This window comes from Miniopterus schreibersii (assembly GCF_964146895.1).
Source record: "Miniopterus schreibersii genome assembly, chromosome: 9".
NCBI classification, from domain to species: domain Eukaryota; kingdom Metazoa; phylum Chordata; class Mammalia; order Chiroptera; family Miniopteridae; genus Miniopterus; species Miniopterus schreibersii.
Window position 1 is genome coordinate 40,948,153 of NC_138118.1, and position 17,958 is coordinate 40,966,110.

A 17,958-nucleotide genomic window follows, 5' to 3' on the forward strand; every position below is an offset into this window, starting at 1 on the left:
AGGTCATAATATTTTCTTATTCCTATCAGGTCATTTCTCACTATAATGTAAATATATTAAATATTTATTTGTTGAAAATGTGCTTTTTAATGTTAGAGGAATTTAACATCTTTACTTAGTCATCTCTTTTTTAAATTTTAACTTTCATGTTTAGGAAGTCTTTTCTACATTGAAATCAAGTAGATCTTTATATTATTTTCTAGTTCTAAGGTTTAATTAATTTCATTTTTAATTCTTATCTGAAATTTATTTTGATGTATATTGTAAGGGAATCTGACTTAACCTTTTACTCCAATATTAATTTTAATGTCCCCGTACCTTTTACCAAGTACTTTTTATTTCTTTTTGATTTGAAGCACCAGCTTTATCATATTTTAAATTCTTATCTATATTAGAGTGTATGTCCAAGTTTTTGGTTTTTATCTATTGATTTTAAAAATTTTAGTCCAAATTTACTGTTTAGATATTTATACTTCTTATACAGGCATTTTTCCAATTGAATGATCTTCCCATTCATTAATGTTGTTTGCTGCTTATTTTTTGGGTCTTCTTTTGTGTCTATTAAAAAAATTGTATCCATTCTCAAATTATAAAATCATAGTACTGGTTAGATTTTTTAATGAAGGTTTGAAAATTTACTGCAAAACCAGTCTCTGTGTTCTGAAATGTTTTTTCCCTTTTTTTACTCATTGGAATATCTTCATGCTTTGGCATATTGCTATTGATAAACTTTCCAACTGTAGTCAGTTGTTTTTTTCCTTTCCCTACTTTTCCTCTCAACCTTTGCTGCAAAACAAACCACTACAAAACTTAGTGTTTTAAAATGACAGTGGTTTAGTCTTATGCCACTGTGGTTTGACTGGGTGTTTTTTCTGTTCTTGTCTAAACTCACTCACATGGCTGTTGGCAGTCAGCAGCTCAGCTGAGATGTCTGGGACAGCTGGTCTCTCTCTCCACATGGTCACTCTCATCCTGGACTTCATCTTGTATTGGCGGTCTCAGAGTTCCAAAAGGTCAAGCCCCAGTATGAAAGTATTTATCAAGCCTCAGTTTATTTTATTTATTTATTCATTTATGCTGCAATATATATATATACTTTTTTTTTTCAATTCAAAGAGAATCAACAGTAATACACCATACATTTTTTTTTGACACTCACCAAAATAGTCATGTGTGGTAAACCTGCTTTTTGTGACAAAGTACAGAAGGCTTGGTCACATTTAAATCACTGAGAACTAGCCCGGCCAGCATGGCTCAGTGGTTGATGGGCGTGCAGGAGGCATCCAGTTGATGATTCTCTCTCATCATTGATGTTTCTATCTCTCCCTCTCCCTTCCTCTCTGAAATCAATAAAAACATATTTAAAAATAAATCACTAACTAGAGAGAAATACTATCTCAAACTATAATAACAGACATTACATCCCTATAAATTTCCCCAATCCTTATTATAATATTGCACAGTGTAATTGCTAAATGGCAAACTAGTGTAACATAAAAGTAAAAGCAAGAACAAACAAGCCAAAGAAAGAAAACCGTAAGTCTAAAATTGTTAAACAGTTAACAGTTCAATCAGTAATAATCAAATCTATCATTGGGTACATTAAAACAAATCCTACACCTTGCCTTGTACGATTTAACTTTCACTTAACATAAACCGAGTTTAAAATTAGTAGTAGAGATTTTAAAAAAGAAAAGGTTTTCCTTTGGCATGTCGGCCAGTGTTCCATTGACCAAAGCCACTGGAACCCAGGGTTATATGGGAAGGAACTATATACAGGGTTATAGATCTCAGGAAGTGAGCCATTGGGGGCCATTATTATAATCTATCACACCTACTCTCTAGATGTTTTTGTCTTTTTCCCCCCCTCTCATTGTTTATTGAGAGCATTTTTATAGGTTGTTGTTTTTTTCCTGTGGTAATGATTTTATGTTATTTTAGGGTTACTACTTTTAATTATAGCATTAGTAGAATCTAGGAATGTTCAGATATTTTTGTATTTTGACATCTCTGAAATAAATAATGTTCCTCACTTTATTTTTGAATCTATATTTATAACTTAATTCACTAATGCATTTCGGTTCTGTTAATAAAATCAAAGTTTAAACAAAAAGTAAATGTGAATTTTGCTTAAACTATGAAAGCAGCATGCTCCCAGGATCTCTGTCCAATTGTACAGCTAGATTTCTATGAAAAGATAAAGTGAAAGATCTGTAGAAGAATAAAACTGCATTGATTTTCACACAGAAGTAACATAGGTCAGGTTGGGAAAGACAAACACCTTGTCTGTTTTAGAAAGTATTTTACATTGATATTTTTTAAAGATTGTGAAAGGTAGATCACTACCTAATTTGTACATACTACCCTTATGTGACTTCACTAGCATTCTAGTTGAGAAACGTGAGAATTATTTGAAAAAATGTCATTAGAAAAATCTACGTTTCTTATTGTGGCAGGTTATTTAAAAAACAAAGAAACAAAAACCCCACGTAGTTTTTATGTTCAATACAGGGTGAAAACATAATTTTTAAGTCAGGAAAAATTCTGCACTGAAATAAAATTCCCCTATAATGGAATTGTAAAAGTAGCTGCCCATCCCTGGCCGGTCTGGCTCAGTGGCTAGAGCATCGGCCTATGGACTGAAGGGTCCTGGGTTCGATTTCGACCAAGGGCATGTGCCTTGGTTGCAGGCTCTATCCCCAGTCAGGAGGCAACCAATCGATATGTCTCTCTCACGTTTGTGTTTCTCTCTCTCTCTCTTTCTCACTTCCACTCTCTCTGAAAAGCAATGGAAAAAATATCCTCAGGTGAGGATTAAAAAAAAAAAAGCTGCCCAAGGACAATTTCTGTTGCAGTAATTCAAATGCCAACTCAGATGACTTTAAAATGTGATTTCACATTTTTTGTAGGGTGACATTGGCTTTGAATTGCTAATACAAGTGTCCTGATCTGGTGTTTGGATTACTCTGTAACAAGCCTACCCATTCTGCAGTCTTAATCTCAACACAGCAACTTTATTCTTTCAGGAGGACCCTGAAAACAACAGATTGATTCTGCCTCTGTGCCTTTCCCCTGCTTATGTCCTGAATTTAAATGTGTAACTTTGCCATGTTTTGGTGTCCTTTTCAAGCTACACCTCCATGCATCTTTCCCAGATATTGCCCTCTCATAACCTTAGATACTTGTAGTTTGAGTCAGAGAATAACAGACACTAACCACATATTTTTTCATGTGCATTAATTGGATGATAAGCCTCCTAGAGGAGATTCATATACTTTTTTTTTAAATTTGGTCCCTCATAGCGCTTTGCCAAAGCCATAGGCAGTCAGTATTTACATAGCATCTGTTTCCAGATGTTAGGAGATAAATCATTTTGATATAATTTATTTCTTCTCCTTTAATAAAGGGATAGAATGGGATCTTCACTAATGATTGAAACAGCAAGAAACCCCACATGTCCTAAGGTAAGTTTAGAGTGTATAACACCTAGTTGGAATTGAAGGTCAGGTGAAAACACTTACGCTGCAGACCCTTTATTAAAGGAAACATTTCTTAGGAACTTCTTTTAATAAGTTATGTTGATTACTTATATGTTGAGTCATTCTATGAAGATATAGGATGTGATCTTTAGGCCTTTTCTATATATAGTAAAAGTACAACAAAAGTTTAAGAACATGAACGACTGAGACTAAAGATAAGGAAGAATTATCATAAGGGTTAATGAAATCCAGTGACTTAAGATAAATTGTATCATTTTCTCTCCTAGATTTTTTAAAAGAAATTATATACGCCTCTTACATATATATTAGATTAATATACAAATGGAACCCCAATTTTAAAAATGTAGTTGTTACTAGAATAAGCCTCAACATGGCTTCTCTTTTTGTTTTAAACACAATGATCTGAGTGAGTATTGCTTAAGTTTTATGTTCTTTGATAATACTTGTTATTTGATTAAGGAATAGGATTTCTGCATCTAGGAATTCCATGCAGCTTGTATTTATTTTTGGATAGCAAGCTGTAACCATTAGCTCTCTCTATTGCTCTTTCACTCCTACTTATTTATATTTTCATTCATTCTTTAGGTATTAATTATGCATCCAATGTGCCAAAATTGTGCTAGGCACTTTGGATATATTAGTGAGTAAAATACAAACATGGAGTTTATAGTCCAGTAGGGCAAAGTAGGCTTTAATCAGATAATCACACAGATGAGATATAGTGTCCTTGAAATAAGTGCTATGGAGCATAAAAACAGTTCTTTGAAAGTACATATTTACAGGAACATGAAGGAAGGCTACTCCAAGGATATGAGATTTGAGATCTCAGTGTGAATGCTGATGAGTAGGAGTGTTTCTGGCAAAGGGAATGACCTGTGTAGGAGGAATTCTGGAGGTATGCAGGAACCCTGAAGACTAGAGCCTAAGGATGTTGGGGCAGCATGTGAAATAAGGCTGAAATGATAGATGGATCAGATTATTCAGGGCCTGAGAAGCCATGGTACTGACAGGCACATAATTTCTTTTGGAGAGGGCCCTAGGATGTACTCTATACCTCTTGTTTGTTCCCCTGTATCTTCAGGGATTCTTGTTTGTTTTTAATTCATGGTAATTGCCAACTTTAAAAGTAATTCACTCATGATAAATGGAACAGCCACCTGTATGTTTCTTAATTCAGCCTGTTTATATACCAATTTATAGAAAGACCTTCTGTATTACAGTATATGGCTAACTCCTATTCACAGTAGCCTAGAGACATACTTGGATCACTCTTAGGAACTTGGGAGATGGCCTTTGGTTTATAAAATAGCAAAAAGCACAGGTTCCTGGCAGGGCTTGGCACAGGACTATTAACAGCTTAGGTCTTCTCAGTACTTTTCACTTCTTAAGTTTATGTTTCAGATCATTAATAAACATAGCACAGAAATTCAGCTGACACCAATAAAATCTGAGACCCAGGGTGATGAACATTAGTTTTTTTAATTTAAAAAATTACCCAACTGCTAGTTATTAACTATGATCAGAAAACCTTCAGTTTGTGTAGTCTTAAAGTTTCAGTTATTAAAGTCATAATGCTTTCAAAGATCATGGAAGCAAAGACTAATTAGTAAATTATATTATGAAAATAGTATATTTATCTTTGAGTAGTTTTTAATTGTCGCTACTATTGCTGTTTCAAATATTATATAAAGGTTTATAAATTTATACCTTCTTGAATGTCTTAAATAACTACCAAATCATGTAGTCAAAAATATCTTTTATTATTATTCTCTTATATTTCTCAAAATTATCTCAGTACTTATATCTACCTCTTCATAAAGAGATACCTATTTAAAAAGATCAGGTTCTCATAGCTTAACATTATAGTTATTTTTATATTTATCTTGATAGGTAGAGTAGTAGGTTTTTCATTCATACTACTAAATAATACTTAATTTTTATAAATCCCAAATATTGCTGCTTATAATAGGTATTGTTCACTTTTTAATTTACTAGGTAGCTGCAGTAAGTACCATAGTAAACAGAGGAATAACGCCAAAAGCTTTTGTATTCAGAAACTATGGTCATTTTCCTGGCGTCAACTCTCACTATTTGGGAGGCTGTCAGTACAAAATGTGGCAGGCCATTAGAGCCTCATCTGCTGCTCCAGGCTACTTTGCAGAGTATGCATTGGGAAATGATCTTCATCAGGTAAGTTGAGTCTGTGGCCTATCTTGTAAAACTTTACATGATTAAAAAGAATCAGCACATATTAAATGTCACTGAACTTACAGAAGGATCAACCAAAGAGACTTTCTTTTTTATGGCTCCATGTGGCAGAAGATGTGCAGTACAAGATATTCTTATTTGTTGTTTGTTTTTCTTTAAATTAACAAGCTGCCTGGCTTGAAGAGCATATTTTAGGTAATATTTATTTTTGGTACTTTATACAGTGATTCATAGCCAATTGTGATAGTTTTATTGTTGGAAAATGAAGTAGTATGTATGATTGGTTTTCCAAATGTGATTAAAAATTAAAAATGAAACACATCAACAAAACGAAAAGGGAGCAAACTGTATGGGAGAACGTATTTGCCAGTTATACATCTGATAAGGGGTAAATATCCAAAATATATAAGGACCTCATACAACTTAACAAAAGGAAGACAATCCAATTAAAATTTGGGCAAAGGACCTAAATAGACACTTCTCCAACAAGGAAATACAGATGGCCAAGAGACATATGAAAAAATGCTCAGTGTCACTAATCATCAGAGAGATGCAAATTAAAACAACAGTGAGATATCACCTCTCACCTCTCAGAATGGCTGCCATCAACAAATCAACAAATGACAAGTGCTGGCCAGAATATGGAGAAAAGGGAACCCTAGTACACTGCTGGTGGGAATGCAGACTGGTGTAGCCACTATGAAAAACAGTATGGAGTTTCCTTAAAAAATTCGAGATAGAACTGCCTTTTGACCCAGTTACCTCACTTCCAGGAATATATCCTAAGAAACCCGAAACACCAATCAGAAAGGATTTATGCATCTATATGTTCATAGAAGCGCAATTTGCAGTAGTTAAGATCTGGAAACAGCCCAAGTGCCCATCAGTAGATGAGTGGATAAAAAGCTGTGGTATATTTGCACCATGAAATACTATGCAGCTGTTGAAAATCTCTTACCCTTGGGACAGCGTGGATGGACCTGGAGAGTATTATAATAAGTGAAATAAGCCAGCCAGAGAAAGACAAGTGTCACATTATCTCAGTTATATGTGGAATCTAATAAACAAAATAAACTGATGAACAAAACAGATCCAGAGACATAGAAGCATGGAACAGACAGACGAATCTCAGAGGGGAAGCAGGGGTGGGGGAGTGGGTGGGGAGAGATTAATAAAAAAACTTACATGCATATATGCATAACCCATGGACACAAACAATAGTATGGGGAAGGACAATAGTATGCGGAAGGCCAGGAGGTAGGGCAGATGAGGGGTGGAAGGGATCAGTGGCGGGGGGGGAGACATCTGTAATGCTTTCAACCTTAAAGATAAATTAAAAAAATAATTTTTTCCCCCGTTATCATTGACATACAATAGTATATTAGTTTCAGGTGTTCAACCTAGGAACTTAATAATTTATATGTAGACATTTGTGTAACTTACAGAGTGATCCCCCAATAAGTCTAGTATCCATCTGACACCATACATAGTTATTATAATATTGTTGACTATATTCCCTATGCTGTACTTTATATTTAGTGGTCATATTTTAAAGGATAGGATATAATAAAATAATAATAATAAACACTTAAGTTAGCTGTGTTCCAGACACTTATATAGTTCTTTACATTATCTCATTTAATCATCACTGCTTATGAGGTAGATAGAGTTGCTTCCATTTTACAAATAAAAAATTTGAATTTTAAGAAAGGTTAAGTAACTGGACTAGGGTCATAGCTGTTAAGTGACAGGATGCTTTCTATAATTATACTGTTTTAAAATTTATGACTAAATGATATATAAAGTTGAATATTATTTCTAGTCATTCTTTTTCTGTTATATAGACTCATTTATAATTTTTTTGTGACTTTTTTCCCCCACTATGGAAATCTTAACTCATAACTTATACTAAGTAATAAAGGCAATAAAGGTTTTGAGCTGATAATTCTAAAATATACATACTTTATATATGCTTAATTTTTTATATGATATCCCACTTAAAAATCTCATTTGATGCAGTCAGTAGCCTTAGCTTTCCTCTTTAGTCACTGGTATGCTATCTCTATTTGGTATTCAGAGAAAAATAATATTTTGACAGACTTTTCAGATGTTACTCAAAACATCATACATAGATCTTATATATAAACTATGTATTAACTATATAATTTTAATTTATATGTGTCAATGTTATAACATTTTTATCAATTTTATTTTTTCCTATATTTTTATATAGTAGCTTAAATATATTTTAAAATGTTACTGTCAGCTATTTTATTTTCTTTCTATCTTTGTAGTTAAGAGATTAAAATAGGATTAATTTCGTCTTTGGAGTCAATTCAGACTCTTTCTTTGTCAAACCAGTTGTTAAATTATTTAAGACACTCACCCTTCTTACCTCTCTCTTCTTCTAACCCCCTCAGGACAGAAGGTGGCTAGCTATAGAGTTTTTCTCATATTGATTTAGCCTTATTGTTCAAAATAAAATTTTTATTTTAATATGTAGCTTGCTGTTTTTAACTATTTCTTCATATTCTTACTGCCATAAACGATGAAGTAACTTAGTGTATTCAAAGTATAACAGATAAGTTTTATAACTTTAGGATGGTTGTCACGCTACAAAATTGCTGTTATGATAAATATTAGTGAAACTCTCAAATGATAACTCAGTGCATTTCAGGACCACACTTCAAAAGAAGTTATCTAATTTGGTTTTTATTTTTTATCTAGGAAGAAGTAGTTCTAAAGTTTAATTCAACTCTTTAGAATACATATAACAAATCAAAATAATTTAGTGGTTCTTTTTCCATTTCAGATAGATCAGTCATATTTCTTTTTATGCTTAGCCATTTTTGTATTGATGCCCATAATCTTTGAACTTAGGTTGAAATAACTTCTATACATTTTATGTAAAGCATATGACCACATGTACAGAGAATATGTTTTCATGTAAGTCAGTGACTTTAGAAAGATTGGCACATCAAATTTAATAAGAATATTCAATGGAATCTGGAGTCTAAACCTTAAATAAATATTTTCTTTATTGCATATTCTCTTCCAATACTTGAGGAAAAAACGGGGTATTTTTCTCTTCCAAAGACATTGTGAAAGAATGATTAGCATATTCTAAGGTGTGAATAATCTTGATTGCTTAAACAAAGAAAATATTTGAGCAAAGTTTCTTTCTATTCTTTCTGAAGTTGCTAAGAAGTTTAAAACTAAAATATGGTACTTATTACAGTCCTCTTATTCAATAAGTTTTTGGATATTCAGTTATTTCCAGTCTCTCTTTTAAAACCCCTTTTGACTGTCCTGTCTGACATATGTTTTAATGTAAATCACTTTATATCCTTTCTGGAATCATGAGAGTATTAATTATAGATTAAATTCTATTTGAGCAGTTATTAAAAGTAGGGCTATAATTAAGATGTATGAGTACGTATGTTTTGGAAGACAACTGTATACACAGTAGTGGTCCCTAAATGCCGAAGGCGCCAAGAGACGAAAGAACAACGAGGCAGACAAGTCCAGCTTGTAGGTTAAAGAGTTTAGTAGGGAATTCATGTACAGAAACACAGTCCTGGGCAGGAACAATATGGAATGAAATGGATCCTTACAACTTTCACCCCTCAGACCATGTGTTTATATCTCCAAAGCAATGAGAATGTGAGGATGATCAAAGGTATCAGGTGCTGGGAAGCTCTGGTGTTAGAGAGGCAAGAGAGAGACAACATTGAGGGCCAGTGGCCCTGGAGAGAGAACTGGAAATCTTGTGATCCCCAGAGCTCTTTGTACATATTCCGGCACTCACCTGGGAGAAGCCCAGAGGCTCAAGGATCTGTGTTTACCTAGATGTGAGATTACAGATTAGCTTTAAGGTAGTCACTTATGTTCTGTACAAGGTAGGTGGTCAGATTTTATTTGCCTTTGACAATAAAGAGAATATTATTACAGGTTTATTACATATCCTAGAAAATGATTGTCAACTGTTGGTCGTTGGAATCAATTCAGCATCAACAGGAGTCCCCAATTTGGGGTGCAGTGAAGGAGGAAATTTTATTCATTGCTCACAGCTCAGTTATGATACAGCATGGCTGTGAGAACAGCACAACTGTGGAACAGCTCAGTAGTGTTACAGCTTAATTATGAAGAAGCACAGTGGTGAAAGAGCATAGTTATGAGGCCCTAGGCAGCCCTGGGACCTGGCCCCTCTTTGGTTAGACAGCTCTGCACCGATTCAGTCCAGTCAGGTCTGTGATCTTCCCGTCTCTGCGCTGCCTGCTCTTCTCTGATCCAGCAAGATGTCTTTAGTGTCTCACCTTAGGTATTTAAGCTCTAGCCTGGGGACCAGTCTTCAGCCTTTGGTGGAAAGGGAAAGTGTGCTCTCCAAACCAGAGGGGAGCTGACTTATATAGACAGAAGTCCCCACCCCTGGTTTCTGAATGGTATGTACTCATACAAAGGAGGACTCCACATCCTCAGTTTGATTGGTCCAAAAAGCACTATCCTGATGAATGAGAATAGAGCTGCTCTGATTGGTTGGTGAAAATGCTAATGGGGATATAGGTGCACTGCTCCAATTGGATGGGGAAAACCTCAGTTCTATTGGTTGAAATGCTATTCCAGGAACTCCTGGCTCATTTGGCAGGAGCTCTGTACAGGCAGGCAGGTCAGCTCTGGAGCCCTGAGCTTAGTGCAAGATTCCCCCTGTAGTGTGATTTTTGAATGAGAAGCCCCTATGTTGTAGGAATGGCTGCTAGTCTCTGTTTTTTAAATGTGAACCCAGGTATTTTCTTTCTCATAGTTCACATTATAAAGTGGGAAGTATTACTTTTGAGTAGCTTCCAAGGTACTACTTCGCAACCCCTGCCCAAGTAACATCATACTTATCTTGAAATAGTACTTTTTACACAAAATTATCCCTCCCTTCCTCTCCCCTTCTCTCTCCTCCCCTCTCTCACTCTCCAGCTTTTTTGAGATATAGTTGATGTGCAGAGATTTGATGTATGAATTTGATGAATTTAAATATTTTTTTAAAAATTAGTTTTAGAGAGAAAAGAAGGGAGAGGGAGAGAAATATCCTATGGATTGCCTCCTGCACTCCCCCTACTGGGAATCAATCCTGCAACCTGTCATGTACCATGAAGGGGAATCAAACCTGCGACCTTACTGTGCATGGGACGACACTTAACCAACTGAGCCATACCAGCCAGGCCTACAATTTGATTAATTTAGACATATCCCTTCTCTCTTATCTTTTTCCAGCTCAGCCTCTAAAGTTAAATCAATTAATTCCCTGTCTTTAGAGAAAAAGTCTGATAAATTAGTTTGCACTAAAGGTTTTGATGACAGATTCTATATATTTTTTCCTTTAGGCCTTACTTATATGTTAAAAGTTTTATGTTCAGACCACAGAATACATTAACCTAAAGGGAATTATGATATTTCATATAAATGTTCAAGGTAAAGAGTGTTTTTAGCAGAGAGCCTGCGTAGCACCTGCCAAATTGTGCCTATGCCAGGCCAGAACTATTAATTTTCATTATCACTGGACAAAAGTGTAGTGAGTGCTTACTCATGCCAAGCACTATGTTAGCCATGAGAAATATAAAGGTTTCTAATAATTGCTAGCATATTTGTTTTTCCTGGATCTTACCCTCAAACTATAAGAATATAAACACAGTTATAGAATGAAGTTATAAATTCAATTACAAAAATTAGTACAGAGTTAAGAAGTAGTATACCAAATGTGACTTATTCTGTCAGGATTGGCTTTACAAAGATGTTATCTGAGTTGATATATGAAGAATGAATAATTGATTAGGATAGAACTGGATAGGGAGGGGAGAATGGGGAGTGGTTGTTTAGTAGTTACAGAGTTTCTGTTTGGATAGATAACTTTTTGGAAATAGTGATGATGGGTCTGTAAAACATTCTGATTGTAATTAATGCCACTGAATCATAACCTTAAAAATGGTTAAAAAGGAGAAAATAAACAAATGGGACTGCATCAAAATAAAAAGCTTCTACAGAGCAAAAGAAACCATCAGCAAAATGAAAAGGGAGCTCACTATATGGGAGAACATACTTGCCAGTGATATGTCTGATAAGGGGTTAATATCCAAAATATATAAGGAACTCATACAACTCAACAAAAGGAAAACAAATAATCCAATTAAGAAATGGGCAAAGGACCTAAATAGACACTTCTCCAACAAGGACATACAGACGGCCAAGAAACATATGAAAAAATGCTCAGTGTCACTAATCATCAGAGAGATGCAAATTAAAACAACAGTGAGGTATCACCTCTCACCTGTCAGAATGGCTACCATCAACAAATCAACAAATGACAAGTGCTGGCTAGGATGTGGAGAAGAGAGAACCCTAGTATACTCCTGGTGGGAATGCAGACTGGTGCAGTCACTATGGAAAACAGTATGGAGTTTCCTGAAAAAATTAAAAATAGAACTGCCATTTGACCCAGTGATCTCACTTCTAGGAATATGTCCTAAGAAACCCAAAACACCAATCAGAATTTATGCACCTGTATGTTCATAGCAGCACAATTTGCAATAGTTAAGGTCTGGAAACAGCCCAAGTGCCCATCAGTTAGATGAGTGGATAAAAAGCTGTGGTACATTTACACCATAGAATACTATGCAGCTATAAAAAAGAAGGATCTCTTACTCTGGGACAGTGTGGATGGACCTGGAGAGTATTATACTGAGCGAAATAAGCCAGTCAGAGAAATACAAGTATCACATAATCTCAGTCATATGTGGAATCTAGTAAACAAAATAAACTGATGAACAAAATAGATCCAGAGACACAGAAGCATGGAACAGACAGATGAATCTCAGAGGGAAGGTGCGATTGAAGGAGTGAGTGGGGAGAAATTAATCAAAGAACTTACATGCATAAATGCATATCCCATGGACACAGACAGTGGTATGTAGATGGCCTGGAGGTGGGGCAGGTGCGGGGTGGAAGGGATCAATGGTGGTAAAAAAGGGGACATCTATAATGCTTTCAACAATAAAGATAAAAAACAAATTAGTGTATATCTCTTTAAAAAGGGTTAATACCAATTTTATGTTATATGTATTTTACCATAATAATAAAACTTTTTAAAAGATGAAATGATTGAGACATTCACATTGTCCAGTGGTTATTTTCTGGTAGATGCTCTGATTTATGATTTGAAAACATTAAATATGCATTAAAAGTAATAAAAAGTACCTAAAATTTAAGCTGTTAAGTACGTGCACGATGTACCGCAGTTAAAATGCAATCTTGCATATACCTCTTAGAGGTAAGTAGTAAATTGTTCAGTCATTTCATTTTTCAAATCTTTTTTAATCTCAGCACTTAGCAGTGTGCCTGGCAAATGCCAAGTATACAATAAATAAACAAATAAATGTGAATGTGACCACTTAAAGTAGTGGTAAGGCTATAGAAAATACCATAGGCATAACATTTACCTAATCACTTATTGATAGAAGAGGCATCAGACAAGACTAGGCTAACTGTAAACAGCTTAAGGGATGGTATGCCTCACCACTGGAGTAGAGTGAGTACCAAAATCTTAACTTCAGCACTTCTTTGATGGAAAGCAGGTAAAGTTTAAAGAACAGGAATTTACTTGGAAGCACAGCTATTAAAAGCATTGGAAATCTGGCAACTATTTGATTTGAAATTGCTAAACTTTGTCTCCTCCTATCTTTTCTCCCCTTTTTGTCTTTTCCGATCCTTCATAATAGGCATTTGTAATAAAGAAGTGTTTCATCTAAAATAGATTATTAGAGGTTACATAGAGTATAAGTAGAGAATTTAAGATAAAATAGTTGAATAAAAGAGAGAACTGCTGAGTTAGAAATGAAATGTTACCTCTATTATAGGATGGGTATCATCCTAATGTACTATTAATTGAAAACAAAGGAAAAAGTTGAAAGGATTAAATTAAAATTTGTACTTGAGAAAGCTTTTAGGAAATAACATCACTACCTACATTTAAGGAAACTAAGATTTGTACAAAGTTAAACAATACAGATACCTAGCCAATTTATGACTTTCAAAAGATATGTAAAGACAGCTAAATTTAAAAATAGTTTCTTTCAGCTGGTGAGTGGATAAACAAACAGATACATTTGAATAATTAACTATTACTCTACCATAAAAAGGAATGAATTACTGGCATGCACAGTGATGTGGATGGATCTCAGAAGTGCTTCTAGGTGCTATGTACTCTGTGATTCCATTTATTTTGATAACAAAAGCTAATATGTGGCCTTGGAAAGTAGGGAGAATAGTTTTTGTAGATAAGAGGATTAAGAAACTGCTAGTCCAAGGTATTATAAAGATGTGAAGTCATGTGGGATAATGTAAAGAATTTCTGTCCCTTTCTACTTTGGGTAGAAAGGAAGTCTGTGAGCTATGTACTGACTGATTTGTTGAATGAGGAGTGACTGGAGGTTGATAGGTGACAACAGTGATGAGGAAATGGTGGCATAGCTGAATAGCAGAGCCTTTAAAGAACATGAAGAAAAGTGGGCGTAGTGGCTCTAAAAACTTTGTCCCACTCTCCATGGTGATCAGTTCCAGCAGATATTGTCTCAGTTCATCTGCTTCAAACTTAGCACACACAGGGATTACAGTCCCTAAAACTGTAGTCACTACATGCTTTCTGGCCTGGCATAGAGTAGATGGACATTTAAGTTTTTAATGAATGAACTGAAGCAATCTATTTGGTATCAGAGAAGGCTTACTTCTTACAATCTTAACTTGCACATTGATTAGTTTAATTTAGGATTCGGATGTTTTGTGTATATTCTCTGGCATGCTACGTTGAATTTAGGAATGCTTTAACTATTTCTAAGATTTACACTGAAAATTAGTCCTGTTGAGTCCATAATAAAGATAAGTACAATGCTAGCATGTGTGCTTCTGTTTCCTCATTATGCTATTGGTACAAATTTCCTTCTTCCTGAGCCTAGACAAGGGAGGGAGGTTTCACTTTTCTTCAGACACCTACTGCCAGTTGGGTGACAAATAAGGTGAACTCAACCCTCCCCCTTCCCACCTTTTCTTTTCTGTCCTAGACGTGAGGTCATTCACAGACCAGCTTTCTGTAATATTTAGGTTTCAGAGACAAGCTCAACTTAAGCACATCTCAGCCACAAAGGAACATTTATGAAAAGAGCCAAATACCTGAAATATGGTGGGCCTATAAATAAATGTGCCCCTGTTGACATGTCTTTTAAGATGACAGCCTTTTCTCATGAAAGTCACAAACATGGAAACCTAAGACATTCTTTTGAAGAGATGTAGTTAGAGAGTGGTGGGAATTGGCAACTCAAGGTAGAGATTCGATTAGAAGTGGCAGCAAACAGCCCACCGTAAAGTGGAGAACAGAGGAAGCAATATAAACATAATAAAACAGCTTTTCTAAGAGTCCACACAGCCCTATGGATCCTTGTTACCTCAAAGGTATAAGGCTGCATATTAGGGATGAGTGACATATGCCATGATAAAAGACCATTAACCTTAGGTAGGTTATTCTGTAACTAGCTTTCTCTGGAAAGTGTGCTTAGCATTTTGGAACATTTCTATATTGCTGCCTCAAAGTGTAATCTCACTAATTGAACCAGAGTGTCATTTGAGATAACCTGTTTTTGAGAAAGTTGTTTTGGTAATGTTTAAAATGAAGAGTTATAAAGGGGGAACATTTGTAAGACTCTCAACAATAAAGATTTAAAAATAAATAAAATGAAAAGTTATCATTACCTGTAGTTTGTGAAATAAATGCAACCCTTTCTAAAGTAACTGAACATAAATTTACAAAAATGTGAGGAGTGTTTCCCCTTCACAGCATGAGAAATTTTAGTAACAATAGTATACTTCACTAGTAGAGCAAAATCTTACATAATTTTTTAATGGGGCCTTCAAGCTGGAGAACACTAATATTGACAATGGTGGAGGTGTAGGGTAGATGATTTTCCACAAGGAAAGGAAACCACTTAGGAAAATTTTCTTTGATCCTTTGATAAACTAATTTTGTAAAAAGACTGGTATACTGGTTACCTCACCAGAAGTTGTGTTGCTGCATGTTTTTGGGGTTTTTTAACCTTTATCAGAAACTTGCAAATTATTCTAAAGGAAGACTTTTTAAAGTCCTAGAGCCAGTACTAAAATAAGTTGCCATTGAGCGCATTTAAAATCTTATGTGTATCTATACTAAATGCAATACCTACTCATAAAATTTTGTAACTGGAATGTACTTTAGGTATTATCTAGTCAAATTTTATTTCTAAAGTCATGATGCCTCAACCAATGAGCTAATAAGTACAAGAGCTGAGATGAAAATTATAAATATCAATATTCCTAATCTGTGTTTTCCCCACAATCCTGAATTCTCAAGAAAAAATTTAAATACCATTATTATGTATTTTTTAAAGTATACGACTTACTGCAGAAAAAGTTTTATTTTTAAATACATACACACATATGCATCCTCTGCTCTAAGGAAAACTCTGCCAAGCAATTCACCTGCCAAAGATTCTAGAGTACCATAATCTTATTGCACTAGTGCATTAAAAAATAATTTTGAAAAAAATATCTTTCACCTTGGTGTGTGTACTCAGTAGTTAGAGCATCAGCCTGTGCACTGAAGGGTCTCGGGTTCAATTCCTGGTCAACGGAACGTACTTGGGTTGCAGATTTGATCCCCAACCCTGGTCAGGGTGTGTGCAGGAGGCAACCATCAATGTGTCTCTCTCACATCAATTTTCTCTCTCCCCCCTCCCTCCATCCCTCCCACTCTCTCTAAAAAAATTCAATGGAAAAAATATTCTCGGGTTAGGATTAACAACAGCAACAACAAAAACCATTATAAATATAAATATGTAAATATACATATATATATGTATATATATATATTTCACAAGAAGAATTTAGTTCATTATATATCTTTGCCCAAGAATGTTTGAATTACTATAATAATGGTATTGATACCATTGTAATTAACTAGTTATTAATAACAGGAAAGGAGCAAAGGGAAAGCCAGACATTATAGGCATTTCATTTGGGCAGCTTCACCAGGAAACTACAACTTTACACTCCCTGGGGATCCAACAAAGGGAAGATAGAGGTATGCCCCATAAAGTTGGGATGACAGGGAACAAACTTGCCTGTCAATCACACCTGGGGACAAAGATGGTTGGCCAGAGTGGGCATGGTCACTGCAAGTGTGCAAAAATTTGGGATACTTAATCCCCTGAACAAAGAAGTTCTCGTTCTTGGTTCCTCTTGGCATGCTTGTCTCAGTGGCTCGTGCTTGGCATCTTGGCATTCTTCCGTGTGGCCCACAGCCATGCAGACCCTACATACAATGGACTAATGGGCTGCAACTAGCCTGATGCAGAACTGGACCTGGGACCAAGTTGGAAAGGAAACTCTGGACACTGTCTCTGATTTCAGCTCTACTGAAGCCCCAGCGACACTTCTATGACTGGACTGAGGGAAATGGAACTTTGGAAATCCAGGGGTATAATTCTGTGGAAATCACTCTACCATACTGCATTCTCCTCTGGGGGCCTCCAGAAATGCTTATTCTAGTGGTACTCTAAGAATTCCACTTCCACAAGCATCTGGGAGAGATGAGCCACATTCTCCTCCAATAACACTACCTTCATATAATATATGTGTTGCTTTTTTAAAAAATATACGTATTTCTTGATTTCAGAGAAAGAGAGGGAGAGAGAGAGAAACATCGATGAGAGAGTTATTGATCAGCTGCCTCCTCCACGACCCCTACTGGGGATCGAGCCTGCATCCTGGGCATGTGCCCTAACCAGTAATCAAACCACGATCTCCTGGATCATAGGTAGATGCTCAACCGCTGAGCCACGCTGACCAGGCTATAATATGTATTACTTTATTGCATGACAATTTAAGGTTGTATTTCTCTTCCTATCATTATGGCAGACATTATTTCAAAATTTTTTTTTAATGTACTAGTATAGAATTCAGTAATGTCTTATGTTCCAGTAGAAATGGATTGTTTTCTACTCACTATATTAGTATTATTTCAGTTAGGTTCTTAAATGAATAATTGACTCTTAGATTGTATTTTCAAGAATAAATGGGGGTTAGCTGAGCAAAGAAGGGGGCCAGGGAAGGAGTGTTTTGAGATGATGACATGAGCAAAGACATGAAGGCAAGAGAATGTAGCTTATTCAGAAAACTGCAAATA

The 17,958-nt window shown here is 35.3% G+C and overlaps 1 protein-coding gene across 3 annotated transcripts in view; it reads left to right on the forward strand.

Moving 5' to 3' along the window:
* Positions 1-17,958, forward strand: part of PNPLA8 (patatin like domain 8, phospholipase A2) — a 49,999-nt gene that overhangs the window by 25,054 nt on the left and 6,987 nt on the right. For all 3 annotated transcript variants that reach the window (XM_081147250.1, XM_081147252.1, XM_081147251.1), the window contains exons 7-8: positions 3,407-3,464; positions 5,496-5,690. In XM_081147250.1, the coding sequence (XP_081003376.1) occupies positions 3,407-3,464; positions 5,496-5,690 (253 nt within the window). The remainder of the gene's footprint in view (positions 1-3,406; positions 3,465-5,495; positions 5,691-17,958) is intronic.